At 35.4% G+C, this 15,888-nt stretch overlaps 2 protein-coding genes across 4 annotated transcripts; one reads left to right on the top strand and one right to left on the bottom strand.

Annotated features, from left to right (window-relative positions):
• The first annotated feature begins 1,780 nt into the window (after nucleotides 1–1,780).
• CCT1 (chaperonin containing TCP1 subunit 1) lies at nucleotides 1,781–5,032 on the top strand. Its single transcript, XM_014353425.2, has 9 exons — nucleotides 1,781–1,988; nucleotides 2,386–2,471; nucleotides 2,542–2,768; nucleotides 2,837–2,947; nucleotides 3,032–3,437; nucleotides 3,513–3,715; nucleotides 3,857–4,049; nucleotides 4,122–4,285; nucleotides 4,363–5,032. Exons 1-9 carry the CDS (start codon nucleotides 1,916–1,918, stop codon nucleotides 4,568–4,570), a joined length of 1,671 nt encoding a protein of 556 aa, XP_014208911.2. The 5' UTR covers nucleotides 1,781–1,915; the 3' UTR covers nucleotides 4,571–5,032.
• vtd (RAD21 cohesin complex component verthandi) lies at nucleotides 5,033–10,817 on the bottom strand. 3 transcript variants are annotated; one of them, XM_089597129.1, is made up of 11 exons: nucleotides 10,353–10,817; nucleotides 9,678–9,861; nucleotides 9,198–9,427; nucleotides 8,938–9,118; nucleotides 8,690–8,852; nucleotides 8,204–8,611; nucleotides 7,705–8,120; nucleotides 7,189–7,563; nucleotides 6,972–7,115; nucleotides 6,739–6,894; nucleotides 5,033–6,667 (listed from the first exon to the last, which is right to left on the bottom strand). In XM_089597129.1, the coding sequence occupies exons 2-11, from the start codon at nucleotides 9,819–9,821 to the stop codon at nucleotides 6,542–6,544; spliced, it is 2,343 nt and encodes a 780-aa protein (XP_089453255.1). In that variant the 5' UTR covers nucleotides 9,822–9,861; nucleotides 10,353–10,817; the 3' UTR covers nucleotides 5,033–6,541. The 3 variants fall into 3 exon arrangements, with proteins under 3 accessions (XP_089453255.1, XP_089453254.1, XP_014208907.2); XM_089597128.1 differs by having other exon boundaries at nucleotides 8,938–9,133; nucleotides 10,353–10,816; XM_014353421.2 differs by lacking the exon at nucleotides 10,353–10,817 and adding an exon at nucleotides 9,962–10,163 and having other exon boundaries at nucleotides 8,938–9,133.
• Nucleotides 10,818–15,888: the final 5,071 nt, after the last annotated feature.

Raw genomic sequence — 15,888 nt, 5'->3', positions numbered from 1 at the left:
AAGTGTACCATACAAAATATGTCAATCCTACGTATCATATACAAATAACTCTCCTATGTAATTTACCATGTATACTTATACTCAGTGGCTGTATGTTTTCTCTAAGCCAATAAAAAACTACTACTACTACTACTACTACTGCTGTATAGTGCATTTATGTGTGTAACGTATTCGTGTTGAATTGTACTTAAAGGGTATAATTTATACATATGTACAACAATGATAATATCTTCTCTCTCTTTCTCCCATGCGGGGGAGATCAGGAATTCGGAGGACCATCTGTAGTTTGTAGTTTATCGAAGGTATGCAGCGGGCCTTTCCCCCTCCCCCCATCTTTCCACCGCGCTTGCACCAAGCATCGCGAGAGAGCGAGATTATTGTTATTTATTCCTGAATCCTGCATGAGCTTTTTCGAGAGGACTCGAGAGAGTAAAAGGACTTTACTTAAACTTAAGTAGTTCTTTTCCGTAGAGTGACGTAGTGTTGTCGTCCCCTGTCGTGTCACACACAGCGCTAGAACTCCGAATGTGCCGATTACCGATTACCCTCATAATAATAACCCGAGAGCTTTTTAATATCCCTCTTTATTGTAGCTTAAATTGTTTTTGATAATTTAATGTGGTATGAATATCGTGCAGATTGCGCTCACCTAATTATATACAATGCACACAAAGAGTGAAACAATTAATTATTAATTTCAATTTTCAGAAAAAGTGTCATAACATTTATAACTTGTACATAAGTATTGTTTTTTGCAACAAAAAGAGTAGAGCTCTCTCTTTCTCTACATATTTTTAAATAATATATCTCTGCTATAAATAATACATCTCTGTTAATTATTAAAATAATTTTTATTAAAAGAATGAAAACTGTCCATGCGTTTTTAAAAATGATAAAATCGATCACTTGTTTGTTTTCATCCCTACTAGAAAATCGTTGAAAAAAATCAGCTATATCGAAACTGTCGGGGAAAAAATTTTTTTCTTTTCAAATTTCGTAGTTTCACTATATGCTCGTGTGTTCCTTTGGCGATAAAAAAATTAAAAGAGAGAAACAATGAGGCATTTTTTCCAAATAATTTTGAAACATATTTAGTATCTTTTCTTACGAGTAGTCGAATGTTTGCATCGAACTGAGTATAAAAAAGTATAAATCACAATAAATGAAAATTTATTGTTAATAATGCAAAAATTAATATTTTAAGTGCAATCGTTGGCTACATATCATTTGTGACTAAAACAAAAAGTTTTTTATATTGTCATGACGTAATATGCAAGCAAATGAGATGAATTTAATTTTTAATTTTTATAGTTGCAATTCGCAATTGAACAACGGAAATCGTACATTCTACTATATCGGCTTTTTTTTAAAAAAAAGAAGAAAAAAATTATAATTTCTATAGCATTCTGGCAAACAAGGTTTTTTTTTGTTACTTTTTATGAAAAATTCAAACACCAACAGTGTAAAGTGTTAATCAAATGATATAATTATTGATAACAACAAAACGGCGATACTTCTCATGAAATTAGTTCTGGACAAATTTTTGAACTGATGTGCAAGCTTACAAGCTCTTATAAAAACTGTATTTTTAAAATTTTGCGATAATTTTTATGGTAAGTACTTATGAAAATCGTATGAAGTAAACATCTCAAAACCTCCGATGTCTTTTTTTCAGCCAATTTCTTTGAAATACATTTTGTTTTTACACAAGAAAGTATACTAATGAAAATGCACCTTTATTTAGAGAGCGACGACGACGACGACGAGCAACCGGAGCAACCAGTGCCACACACATCCATATACGGTCACATTGTAGTCTATGAAAGATCACAGCACGAGGTGTTTAACGCAGTGAACGAGTTGAATCACGTGTTATTTAATTGTTTATAAAAGTCAGATAATTAATAAGGGTGAGATGCCGTCAGGGTCGAGTAGTCTGGCCATCGGTGGCAGCCGACAATCCGGGGCACCGGTCAGAACTCAAAATGGTAAGTCAGGATAACCTATGTCTGAAGCTCTACTGCGTCTGTATCTTTTCTTTGATTTTTCTATTGATTTGATGGATCAGTAATTTGAAATGTGTAATTTTCAACCTTAAGTAACTATAGATCCTTAGTAGACAGAGGTATTCTTTTAAAGGGTTGGTTTTTTGGATCTCGAAACGCCGGCGTTGGAAGGTTTGGGGGTGTAGTCAAATGAATTAGTTGTATGAATAAACAAAATTTAACATTGACCAAACACCTAGCTGCTCTTCATATTTAGAGAGAATAATTTTGCAAGATTTTTTTTTCATACTTGCAGTTTGTAACAATTAGTGCATGCGTGTTTATGAATAGTTTACATTTTGCGTCTTGTATAAATAAACAATTAAATGTACTTTTGTAGTCATGGCTGCCATGGCTATTGCAAATATTGTTAAGAGTTCACTTGGACCTGTAGGACTGGATAAAATGCTTGTTGATGATATCGGTGTAAGTATGATTAAAATAATTTTAGAAATATTAAATGTTTACTGGTTATTTCAACGTGACATTTGTATAGGACGTTACAATAACAAACGACGGAGCAACCATTCTCCGTCTTTTGGAAGTTGATCATCCAGCAGCCCGTGTTCTTGTAGAACTGGCTCAACTTCAGGATGAGGAAGTTGGTGATGGTACAACATCAGTTGTAATAATTGCAGCAGAACTTTTAAAAAATGCAGATGAACTTGTCAAACAGAAGATACATCCTACTTCAGTTATAAGTGGTTACAGACTAGCTTGCAAGTATGTTTGAAAGTTTTTAAACTGTTGAATTAAAAAAGATTAAAAATAAAAAATTATATTGTTTTCAGGGAAGCTTGTAAGTATATACAAGAACGTTTAACCGTCAGTGTTGAGGAGCTTGGTAAGGAATGTTTGGTTAATGTTGCCAAGACTTCCATGTCCAGTAAAATCATCAACGAGTATCCTTTTTTGTGTTTTGTTTTCTAAAAGATGTTAATAATAAAAGTATCAGCACATTTTCCTATAATTGCCACCAATATCAGAGACTCCGATTTTTTCGGCAACATGGTTGTTGATGCAGCTAATGCCATCAAAATCAATGACGGCAAAGGTGGTCACCTGTATCCCATCAAAGCGGTCAACGTCCTCAAAGCTCACGGCAAAAGCGTTAAAGAATCCACCCTTATCCCGGGATATGCCCTCAACTGCACCGTTGCCTCGCAGCTGATGGTCAAGCGAATCACAAATGCTAAAATTGCCTGTCTCGACTTCTCTCTTCAAAAGGCCAAGATGAAGTTGGGTGTTGAAATTCTTGTCACAGATCCCGAGAAACTCGAGGGTATTCGTCAGCGCGAGGCTGATATCACGAAAGAGCGTATCCAGAAAATTCTGTCTGCTGGTGCTAATGTTATTCTCTGTACTGGTGGAATTGACGATTTGTGTCTCAAGGTAAGATAATTTACTTTTGATGAAATTTTTTGTATCATCGTTTCAATTCTTGAAAATTGTTTGTATGTTTATTAGTATTTCATTGACGCTGGAGCAATGGCCGTCCGCAGGTGTAAGGCTTCCGATCTTAAACGTATCGCCAAAGCTACTGGTGCACACTTCTTGACATCCCTCACGAATATGGAAGGCGATGAGGTCTTCGACCCTAACAGTCTTGGGGAAGCTGCCGAAGTTGCTACCGAAACCATTTGCGATGATGATCTTATCATTATCAGAGGGTAAATTTAATCTAGGAAAACGATTTTTTTTAGTTCAACGGCTACCCGAGAACATATGGTTCAAAGCCAAAAGAATTTTAAATTAAGGATACACCTGAGAATTATGAAGATATTTTTTATACAATTTGAAACTATTTACAGACCAAAGTCTAGAACTGCCAGCTCAATCATTTTGCGTGGACCCAATGACTTCTACTGTGATGAGATGGAGCGCTCTATTCACGATGCGCTGTGTGTAGTGAAACGTGTGCTTGAAAGCAAGAACGTCGTTGCTGGTGGAGGCTGCGTAGAAGCAGCACTTTCCATTTACTTGGAAAACTTTGCTACATCGCTAGTAAATATTTTTAAATACCAATGCTTATCGGTAGTGATCGATTCAATTTTTCTAATTATAATATTATTACAGAGCTCCCGCGAACAGTTGGCGATAGCTGAGTTTGCTAGATCTCTATTGGTAATTCCCAAAACTTTGGCCGTCAATGCGGCACACGATGCCACTGATCTTGTTGCTCAACTTCGAGCCTATCATAACTCTAGCCAGACAGTTGCAGAACATGCCGGTCTGAAATGGTACATATTCTTTTTTTTAATTCAATTTCTTGGAACTGTCAAAAACTTTGTGTGTAAAATAAAAACTCTTTGTTCAGGGTTGGATTGGACTTGTATGAGGGAAAAATCAGAGACAACAAGAAGGCTGGAGTACTCGAGCCGGCTATTTCGAAGATCAAATCCCTCAAATTTGCTACTGAAGCCGCTATCACGATTCTGAGAATCGATGATATGATAAAACTTGACCCAGAACAGAAAGACCGAGGTTATAAGGAAGCTATGGAGTGTGGCGAACTTGATGGTTAATTAAATGCGAAATTCATCTGGCGTTTTGTTTCACTACAATTGCTACATTTACACACACTTTAATTCATCGTATTGAATGACTATTAGCACTCTTCTGGTGAACAAGATTTAAACGATCTCGTCTCTACTCAGGCGTTTAAAATATCGCGGCAATCAAGTTTCATAATTGGCTTCTCAATAACAATAAAAATAATAATTAGTGCTACACTAGTTGTCAACATGATGAATAAGCGGCATTTCTCTAAATATTTATTGTCTGTTCAATCAGTTTTTCATATTTTTTACGTAAAGGTTAAATAAAGTTGCAGAATTTATAGTGGTGTAAAAAAAAATCTAGATAACTTTGTCAAACAAAAACTATTCTTGTACACTTTAAAACAATGCAATTTTTACTTGTATTAATGCGATTTTACAAGCGATAAATTAATATGAATGTATGAAATAAAGCTTTTTACACTAAAATGGTTTACCAATCATTTATTCTCATTATTTTTTATTCTTATCTACAAACAGTAAAATTATTTTTATAATACGGGATTCATATAAAACTTAACAGTACTGTAAACAGGGAGATCAAAATAATTCTAGAAAGAGGAGAAAAATATTTGTTGCAATCCCGTCGCAAATATAATTATAGGTCTTTTTTAATGTTGACTTCGCGCTAAATAAATTGTACAAGTTCACGAAACAATCAACTTTGTCGCGTTTCCTTTAACACAGTATATTACACTACATTTTTAAAATTCTTATTTGTTTATTTAGTTCTTTTATACGATGTTTCATTACGGCTGAATAAATCGTGTAATTTAAACTAGGAGATATACATTCGTCGTTCACCACACGATGGATATAACGTAAACTCCAATCATTTCATCTAGAGAGCATTCGAAATACTCACACACTTATATTAAAAAACACTGTTTTGAGATTATTTTAAAAAATAATTTTATTTTTTAATACGATTTTCAAACTTACAACGTAGGTTTATCGAAAAAGTCACTTAAAAAATCATAATTAAAGAGACTATTGATGAGCTTGATGTACATGTGAAAAATTATATTCTTAATTTAAATATCATACAGCTTACGACATTTTTTTTTAACTCTCTCTACCAAAAAATATATAAGAAAAAAATGATTTTGAAAATTTTATTTAACTTTTATTCTGATAAATAATAAAAATCGAAGTGCGACGTCAATTTATACTATTTACAAAAAAAAAAAATTAAATAAAATTAAAATAATTCTTATAATTTAATATCACGTATTATATCAACTCCGACCAATTTTGTTAAACATACTTTCATTGTCGTATTGAACTACACACCAAGTGTTTAGAATTTTGAAAAATAAAATACTACCTAGGCAGAATCTATAACTCATATTACCTATCATCAATTTAATAAGGCAATTTTTTTCTATTAAAAACTCCGCTCCACTAGTATTGAGTTTCAACCATAACCATAAAAATATCAGATACACTGTAATCGATGTTAATCGCATACAATTTATCCAAGAAACTGTAATGGTTGAAATACAATTTTTCAAATATTGCTTAAATATTGTAATATTTTCTCTAAACTGTCATATAAACCATTTTGTAGACGTAAAACAAGGATATGCATTTTTTAATTCGAATCATCGTATTTATAAAATTTATAGGAAAATTCGAAGATCTTATTTTCGTAAAAAGCGCATTTTCTTAGATGTAGGATACAAAGTAAAACTCCGAACTGTTAGATCTAACAAAATTCGTGTAGAAATATACCTCTTTCTTAGTATTAAATATTTATATAATATATGCGTATATTTATCGAGTTATTTTATGAGTGATAAATAAATACTTGTGGTCTGATAGGTTTGTGATAAACGCCCACCGTAAAAAAAGTCGTAGGAAGAGGAAACCATGCCAACGTGTAGTAATTATTACACTTGTAAAAAATAATAAGTATAAAGTTAAGAAAAGCCCTGCTTAAAGAGCTGGAGTTTCCCACTTTGGGCCTTTGGTAACATATATGTCAGCATATGAACATTCTTGGTTGATTTCTAAAACTTGAAACTTTTTCAGAACCAGCAGAGTATAGAATTTCTGTGCCGCCTGTAAAAAAGGTAAACTTTTTATCTACCGAGCCAAAATTTTGACCACATTAAAATTTTCGTTGTACATACCTGTTTGCGACTATTTTTAAACGTCATTTCTGACAACGTTAAGTATTCCCTACCATCAAGTTTATTCTTAATAGCGTGGTACATGTGTGCCGCTCGTTTGTTCAAGACACGTTCTTCAAACTGTTCGTATGTTTCGTCCGTTTGCTGTTCTTCTTGCTGTTAATTTAAATTGAAAAATTTAAGTACCTCAAATAGTTTTTTATTTTGCGATGATTGAACATTAGTAAACATACCGGCCCAACAGACGGTGGGAACTCGTAGTCTTCGTGAGCATTCCATGGTGTGGCTGGTCCGCCCCTCTCTGAAATAGCACCTGGAGTGTGAGCTGGCGGATGCTGGTCATCATAGCCCATGCCGAAAGATACTGGTGGCGCATTCTAAAGAATAAGCGTATGTTATTGCTAACTGTCGAACAAGTGAATCAATAAATGTAATAAGTATAAAACTTACTTGATCATAGCCCATGTTTTCCATCTGGGGCATGCCATCATCAGGTGGAGGCTGCTGTTGATCCATGGGTTCATCATGCGTACCAAGCAATGAGCTGACTTCATTGGGAGGAATCTGAGGCATTTCTGCACCAAACAATTGATCTTCCACTCCTGCAGACGTACCGGCACTAATCATGTCAGCCTGATCAACTGCAGACATAATGCTACTGATGTCAGGCACAGGAGGTTCTGAAGGTATCGAGGCATCAGGCGCCTGCTGAAGATGCTCTGTCGGTGATAGCTGTGCTGGTTCTTGGACTCCTTGCATGGTTTGCTCCACTTGCTCCGAAACAGCTGAAGTCTGTGGAATTTCTGGTTGCACTGGCGATAGTGGCTGAAAAAATGAATAAGAAAGATAAATTTACTTTGTTACAAACATACAGAGATGTGCATTTATAGTTTTGAAATAGTGTGTGGTTATTTTAAGGAGCATAAAATTTAATGAACTCTGTAGAACCAGTCTAGAAAAACTTACTTCAGATTCGTCAGCGGGTGCTTTGCGTTTTCTCGTCGATCGCCTTGGTTGAATGTTACTTTGATCCAAAACAGGTTCAGTCTCTTTCGGTTCTTCTCGCATTTGTTCTAATGGCATTGCATCGTCATCAATGCCAGCTATCCTACCAAAGTCGTCATGATCATACGTTTTGCTGGTCAAGTGTCGTTTGTAGTTTTTGAATAGAACCCTCGCTGGTATCGACCTAGCCGGAAGGGCAAAAAGTTTCTCAACCCCTCCCGTCTCCTTCCAGTGCATCAACCTTTTAGTTGGTGGTGCTAAGTCTAACGTCGTAACAATATCACTAGTGTCAGAGAGTTGAGCTTTCATTTCTTCACCAGATATATTCTTGACCTCGTCAACAATTAGTTTCCTCTTGCGCTTGGCTTTCGTGAATCCTATGAATCACACAAGTTGAATAAATAATTAGTGTGAAACTTTGATAAATTGTGCATTTCTAGATGAAATAACAAAATTATACCTTTGAGGGCTGAGGCATCAACTGGCGCTAAGGCAAAACTCTCTTCCTCATCGTGTACTAACGTTGTCTGTTCAGTCATTGCGGGCTGTTCTTCGAGACCATCCGTCGCAAGATCGTCTGATATAGGTTGTGGAGCTGGTGTAAATCGTCGGCTAGCTACGCTAATCCTACCACCAGCAGCATCAATTACTGGTGTAGCTGGCCTCGAGCCATCAGAGCTCATTCCACCCATGGGTGATGGTGCACCACCACCAAAATGATCACCCATATCGTCGTCTGAGCCATCATGAACAGAAGGAGCAACTGTAGCAGCACTTGGCTCTGGCTGATCTATTGAGCTTACATCAGGTACCGGAACGTCGCCCATTGGGGCCTCATCAAACAAACCACCTTCAAACAGTCCTCCCGCTGAAAGATGTTTTCATGAGTCACGTTGCTAGTGAAAATTTGCTGAATAAAAAGAACAAAAACGATAATAATACTCACATATCATATCTTGTCCCAAGTGACCACCAAAACCATCATCTCTAATAGGTGTGTCTATGTCCATAGGCTGTACCGAACTTGAAGTACCGGCAACAGCTTCTTTTTCTTGCTGCTCTAGTGCAGCTTCTATTCCTGCACCATCATCGGTAAATAACATGTGTCTCTGTAAAGCGCGATTTTACGTTAAGAGAGGTAGATTTTGAATAGTTGAATAAAAAAAAAAAATAAAAATAAATTTTTAAACGTACCTGATCCAAGGGACCATCAATTTTCGAAGTATGCCTCAATAGCTCTGGTTCAACATCAAAACTCATATCACCAAAGCCTTGGTCATGGGTAACTAAAGACAGACTTCCATAATCTTCTCTCATGGTGATTTCTTCCGCTCTCGACTGGTTCAAGCTGAACTGTGCCTCAATATCAACGTCCCTGTACAGATGTAAGCTATGATCGCTAGGTCATAATAGAGTTACAATTTCGGGCAATAGTTATAAGAATGCCGACTTACTTTAATTCTGGAATGGCAGAGTCGAAGTCATGAAAGACTTCAGGAAGAGTGATGGCATTGACTTCCGCTTCTCTGTGTTCTTCTGGCAAATCCACCATTCCTGGCCTAAAGGCCATTTTAATTTTGACAAATGCTTCATTACAGTCTGCCAAAAGGTATTTTGCCTTACGAGAGTAGATACGGACTACTCCCAGCAACAAATGGCCCGAAGTTCTTAGTGCCATTTTGACCTATAAGATTAATGAACCAACGTGCTTCTTAAATTTTCAATCAATAAAAATTTATTTGGTACATTATAAACTGACTTTCACAATTAATTTGAAAACATAGCAGAATCATGTCTCTCACTAAATGAAAAGAATGGTATTCTATACGTAAAATTTGTCGACATGAAGACACAGAATTTAAAAAAAGCTATATACTTGATTCAATACTTGAGGTAAAAAAATAATAAACCAGATAGATTAATAAAATTCTTACCTTGGGCTGTAAAATACCATCAACGGATTTCTCGATGTTGGTTTCGAAGACGTGAGCCTTGGTTAACTTCTTGTCCCAGTGAGCAGCTAACCAAATCCGGGCCAGCGGGCCCTTCTTGGCTAGCACAAAGTGAGCGTAGAACATGTTGACAGACGCCTTGGGCTCTTACACTAGGCCCACCAACCTACAAAATACAACAATTAAACACTCTAATCATCTACCAAAAAATAAGAACCTTTAAAACAACAAAACTACGTCAAAACAGCAACGTCAATAACACCCACACTTATGTGCTGTTGTTATTGAGGCTATTATGGAGGGAAAGTTTGTGCTGCGCACCGAGCAATGGCTCGATCTATCCACGTTGACGCCACTTTAACCCTTGTGAAATTGATCTAAACCTCCCCTAAAACTTTTGGCTTTTTTTTAAAACAAGAAGTAAAAAGTAACAAAAAAAATTATTCTCGCAACTGCTCTCTTTCTATAAGCCTACTGCTACGTGCAACGTGCGTATATACATATATATTGTTTGTAGGCGGAACAGCGGGTCCATGGGGGTGCAGTGCGTGCGAGAGAGATGACAACAAAACGTATGATGGCGTTGAAAATGGCCGCTTGCGCGCGCGGGGGCGCCGCCGCTAGTGTTTTGGCGGTCTTTCGGTTCTATTTTCTCACCTTAGTTATCTCCAATCTCGAATTTTCGTCGAAGATGCGGTGGCCCGCGTCGGCGACAACCTTAGCGTCTCTTGCACCAGCTCGCCGGGCTCAACTTTCGCATTTTTTTATCCCTCTATCTCGCTCTCTATCCTCACGGCACAGAGGCTGTAAACACACGGCCGCACGCTCCTGGCGTGCGTCACTCCGACCTCAGACTGATTCCAGGAGGTAGGACTATTATTACGCGCGCTCAATACGATGCACCGCAACTTTTGAGCCTTTCGACCCTCCCAGCCCGTTTTCTTTTCTTCGCTCATTCACACAGCTTCCTAATGTTACGTGACCACGTATGCACAGCCTTGATAATCTCAATCACCATAAGCCTCGACGTGTACTGACCAGAGTACTGACTCAGGCTGACGGGATTCTCGATAAGATATTCATTTTAAGGGTTGTAGCCGCTGTTGGTGATATGGAACGGCGGCTGATTGCACTAAAAAGGTCGGAAATACAGTTACCTAAGTAATCGATTTATTGGCGTACCAGTCAATGGTAACATTCATTTGCAGCTGTTTCTTACTTACTGTAGGTAATAGCAGTTCCGCTTTTTTCCGTAGGTACCCTAGCTAGGTACACGTATATATATAGCTTCTATAAGATATAGGTAGTTGACTTACTGACCTGATGGTAACGTAGAGCGCAAATTTAAATTACTTGCTGGTGACGACGACTGCGGAAAACACCCCAAGCCGCCCAAGCGGCGTTACCACCACGACCTACGTAACTTTACAGCCTCTGATTTTATCATTCTGGTAAAGAGAGCAAGAAATTACCACTAACTAATGCCATATGGTCGATTTTATTAAATCATATGAATATCTCTATTTTTAGAGGTCGACTTTCGAGTGAAAAATAGATTGTAAACTCGCCGCAAATAGCACAAACCACGTTAACTTTTTATTATCTGTCTTTAAAATAAGTTGCGGCTGGTTTGTAATTATCATGGTGACTTTGCTGTAAATAGCAATAGTTATTTGGATCAGCGCCATCTAGCGGTTTTAATTTTTTGGCCAAAAGTGGCTCCTAAAATTCTCAATCAGAGCATTCAGGATTAGAGCCATTTAGTCAATTATAAACCAGCCGCAACTCATGATGAAGCAATAGAATGAAAAAATAACAATACATGTGTTTTAGGCGGCAAGTTAACAATCTATTTTCTACCAAAAAATCGACCTCCTATGTGTTTGTACTTTTGAAGATGAATTTTCAAGCATAAGATGGATTGTTAACTTGCCGTCAAAAACATATGTATCGTTATTTTTTTATTTTATAGCTTCGTCATGCGTTGCGGCTGGTTTATAATTGACTAAATGGCTCTAATCCTGAATGCTCTAATTGAGAATTTTAGGAGCCACTTTTGACCAAAAAATAAAGACCGCTAGATGGCACTGATCCAAATAACTATTGCTATTTACAGCAAAGTCACTTTGATAATTATAAACCAGCCGCAACTAATCTTGTTAATAGATAATAGTTAGTTTACATTTTTGTGCTACTTGCGGCAAGTTTACAATATGTCTTTTACCTGTAAATGGACCCTGAATAGTAAAAATACTCCACTTATCTTATACGGCTCATAAAATCTACCATATTTACAAAATTACAATACTTTAGACCTTTTATCATTAACTCGCGGAAGCACGGCCCTTTAACTGTCTAGTTTAAATAAACAGCTAACTTATATAATATGTACATACTAAGATTTGTGTTGCAGGAATCTTGAACAATGATTAAATAGATACGTAAGGTAATAAGTCCAAAAGAGACAACTAAAGAAAAAAAGTTTAAAATAGAAGTTCAGTTACACAGGAAGAGTCTCCTAAAAATGGAGCATTGGATCTCACTTAATTTAAATTGCTTTACAATTTATCTTTTACCTTAAAATCGACCTCCAAAACCATCAATATTCTACTTATCTTATATGGCTCATAAAATCGACAATATTTATAAAATTACAATACTCTTGACCTTTTACCATTAACTAATGAAAGAACAGCCCTTCAACTTTAGTTTCCAATAAACAGTTAACTTATGTAATATGTACATAACAAAATTTGTGTTACAGAAATCGTAAATCACGATCAAATATACACGTAAATTAATCAGTCGAAAAGAGACAAACTGAAGAAAAAAGGTCTTAAAAAAAAGCAGTCACACGAAGAGTCTCCTAGGAATGGAGCATCGGATCTCACTAATTGACAAATACATTTATTACAGAGATGTAAATTTTAAGTGTTACAAGTAAACAAAGAACCCAACCTTCTCTGATCAAGTGAGATCCAATGCTCCATTCTTGTATGAGACTTTCCGTGTGACTGTGCTTCTTTTTCAGGCCTTTTTTCTTCGGTTGTCTCTTTAATGGACTGATTAATTTGTGCTTACATTACATGAGTTACAATGGTAAAAGGTCAAGAGTATTGTAATTTTGTAAATATTGTCGATTTTATGAGTCATATAAGATATGCAGAATATTGATGTAGAAACTTGCCGCAAGTAGCATAAAAAATGTCAACTATTTATGGTCTATTTATGAGATTAGTTGCGGCTGGTTTATAATTATCAAAGTGACTTTACTGTAAGTAGCAATAATTATTTTGGATCAGCGCCATCTAGCGGTCTTAATTTTTTGGCCAAAAGTGGCTCCTAAAATTCTCAATCAGAGCATTCAGGATTAGAGCCATTTAGTCAATTATAAACCAGCCGCAACTTATGACGAAGCTATAAAATAAAAAAATAACGATACGTATGTTTTTGGCGGCAAGTTAACAATCCATCTTATGCTTGAAAATTTATCTTCAAAAGTACAAACACATAGGAGGTCAATTTTTTGGTAGAAAATAGATTGTTAACTTGCCGCCTAAAACACATGTATTGTTATTTTTTTATTTTATAGCTTCATTATGAGTTGCGGCTGGTTTATAATTGACTAAATGGCTCTAATCCTGAATGCTCTGATTGAGAATTTTAGGAGCCACTTTTGACCAAAAAATAAAGACCGCTAGATGGCGCTGATCCAAATAACTATTGCTATTTACAGCAAAGTCACTTTCATAATTATAAACCAGCCGCAACTAATTTTGTTAATAGACAATAGATAGTTGACATTTTTTGTGCTACTTGCGGCAAGTTTACAATATGTATTTCACCTGTAAATAGACCCTGAAAAGTATAAATATTCCACTCATCTCCAGACATGTGCTTTAATTTTTTCCAAAGCTATTCTTAAGGCTTAATAAATAAATCAAGAAGTTGATTACATTATATGTTTATACATTTCTCATTAGGTTTCACCTGATATTTACAAGTGTACTCGCATGCATATAGGGTTCATCGCGAGTATAACTATATATATATGTATACTTTAAGCAGGCAAAATCAGGCGGCGGTTGGGCAGAAGCTTGGGCCCAGGTCTGCGCCCCATTACAACGATACCCTTGGCCCCACCTTGGCTAACTGGGCATCTTGACTTGGGCCAAGCTGTCGCCAATTTTTAATCTCCAATCGGGACTTAAAGACAGAGTGACATATTTATCTTAGCGAATTTTTTTATTTTTATTTTTCTAAGAAATGTGATAAGACAGACTTATATCCACAATAAATGATAACTGATGAAAATCAATAATGCACTTCCAGGTAGCAGTGGTGATTTTAAAGAAGACCAGAATTACAAACAGAAAAAATCCTGCAAAGTCGTGTAAAAGTAGGAAACAATTAACAATATAATAATGGATTTTTTAAACTATGTATTTTCTTTAAAATTTCACTTATATTTCGTACATACATACATACATATATATGGTGGGTGCCAACAATCGGATCTAAAACAGACCGGTTTTTGCTGCAGTCGCCGGGCCGATCGTTTTTTTATTTTCATACTCTTGTGCGTATTATTTACACGTTACAATTATCTGAATTTCATTATCTATACTTATGTTTTCGTTTTTATTTTTTAAAATCTCATTGGTACCTTCCTTAGCTTGCAATCAGTATAAAATCATAAAAAATACTGCCAAATTTACAAATGACAAATGCTAACGATCAAGGTAACATTTACTTTTTTTTCCATTTACACTTGAACCGCTTTTATTTTCAGTCGCTCAAAACATACGCCATCCTAGTACTGTAGACATGTGTATAGGTAAGTATATGAGTTATACAGTTTTTCTGAAGTTTATGTGAGTTCAAGAAAATCATACATATTTTTTATTGTTATTATTATTTTTTATTTTGCATCGATACAAGTTGCGAGGTTCATCGGTACAACTTATAACTTTTCACAGTACTAAATCGGAATGTCAAAATGAAAAATTTACAAAAATAAACGAAAAATACGAATTACAATTTATATATTCATACGTAATACAGTCATCTGCCCACTTTTGACAAAATATTCATGTCCTGAGAAAAAACAATATACTTACATTTTCGAGACAGACAAAGTAAACAAAGACACGGTTACATTTTCCTTTTTTTCTTTATTGCGTTACACGCCAAATGTGTAAGTGTGTGTGTGTGTGTGCTTTATTTTCCACTACACTCTTTTTTTGTTTTGCTTTATTTAATTTTTTTTTAATTTTTTTTTTTTCTTTTTATAAATAATTTTCATCGCTGTTCTCAGTATCGAGTTAATTAGAGCTAAAACTACCACTACCCTTAAACGCTAATTGGTTTAATAAACCGGTTTGAAAATTTTTCGTCCCTTGTACAACATTGCGTCTCTTTGACGCAAAATCAAACGAATTTGCACAACAATTGTCGCTAGTAACTATTTCTGCTGCACTTCTTTTTTTTCAATAATTTTTTTTCGTTTCTCTTACTTTTATATGTATATTAACGACGACGAATATCGTCCGATCGATCGTGCGGTGTATATATACGTACGGGTATATATAAATAAGAATTAAATACATATTATACACGATGAAATAATACTCGGCGTTTACATACTTTCCAAAAATAAATGTAAAAAAAATAAAAAAAATAAAATAAGAGAACCTTATGGTTTCAAACACAAAGACGTCATTTTTTTTTTTTTTTTTTTTTTTTTTTTCGTGAAAAATTGGTAAGTATTCGATATTAAACTTGTGACTTTATAATGTAGTAAATTCGTTATTACGCGTTTCTTTATTTCTGGTGTTTTATTTTTATTTCTTAGTCAAAGAGTGGTGGTGATGATAAATGATATTTATACGCATTACGACGAGAATAGTGTAATTAGTGGTTTTCAACAAACGATCAAGTGTGACTTGCTGCGTATGGTATACGTACATTTTCGTTTTTAATAGTACCATTGGAGTTACTGAGTATAGTGCCAAGAAGATTTAGAATTCGTTTTGTTTTACACACATACTTAGATTGGCTAGTACTATAGATTAGGTCACAGTTACAATTTCTCTCTAAAATAGGTTCCTTATGTAGCTTTTTAATACTGACGATTCATTTGTTGATTTGTTCATTTAATTCTTTGTGTCATCCTCAAAAGTAAATTTACGAG

This window comes from Copidosoma floridanum, unplaced genomic scaffold (assembly GCF_036245765.1).
Source record: "Copidosoma floridanum isolate Cflo_tuat_1 unplaced genomic scaffold, Cflo_Japanese_pri ptg000030l, whole genome shotgun sequence".
NCBI classification, from domain to species: Eukaryota; Metazoa; Arthropoda; class Insecta; order Hymenoptera; family Encyrtidae; genus Copidosoma; species Copidosoma floridanum.
This window is presented reverse-complemented; position numbering and strand designations above follow the sequence as displayed.

Coding starts and splice junctions, on each gene's coding strand:
- CCT1 (XM_014353425.2), top strand. CDS start 1,916: ATGCCGTCAGGGTCGAGTAGTCTGGCCATCGGTGGCAGCCGACAATCC. Junction 2,472..2,541: donor TGCTTGTTGATGATATCGGT/GTAAGTATGATT, acceptor ACATTTGTATAG/GACGTTACAATAACAAACGA. Junction 4,286..4,362: donor GAACATGCCGGTCTGAAATG/GTACATATTCTT, acceptor CTCTTTGTTCAG/GGTTGGATTGGACTTGTATG.
- vtd (XM_089597128.1), bottom strand. CDS start 9,821: ATGTTCTACGCTCACTTTGTGCTAGCCAAGAAGGGCCCGCTGGCCCGG. Junction 8,853..8,937: donor TTGATGGTCCCTTGGATCAG/GTACGTTTAAAA, acceptor CGCGCTTTACAG/AGACACATGTTATTTACCGA. Junction 8,121..8,203: donor TGATGCCTCAGCCCTCAAAG/GTATAATTTTGT, acceptor TGTGATTCATAG/GATTCACGAAAGCCAAGCGC.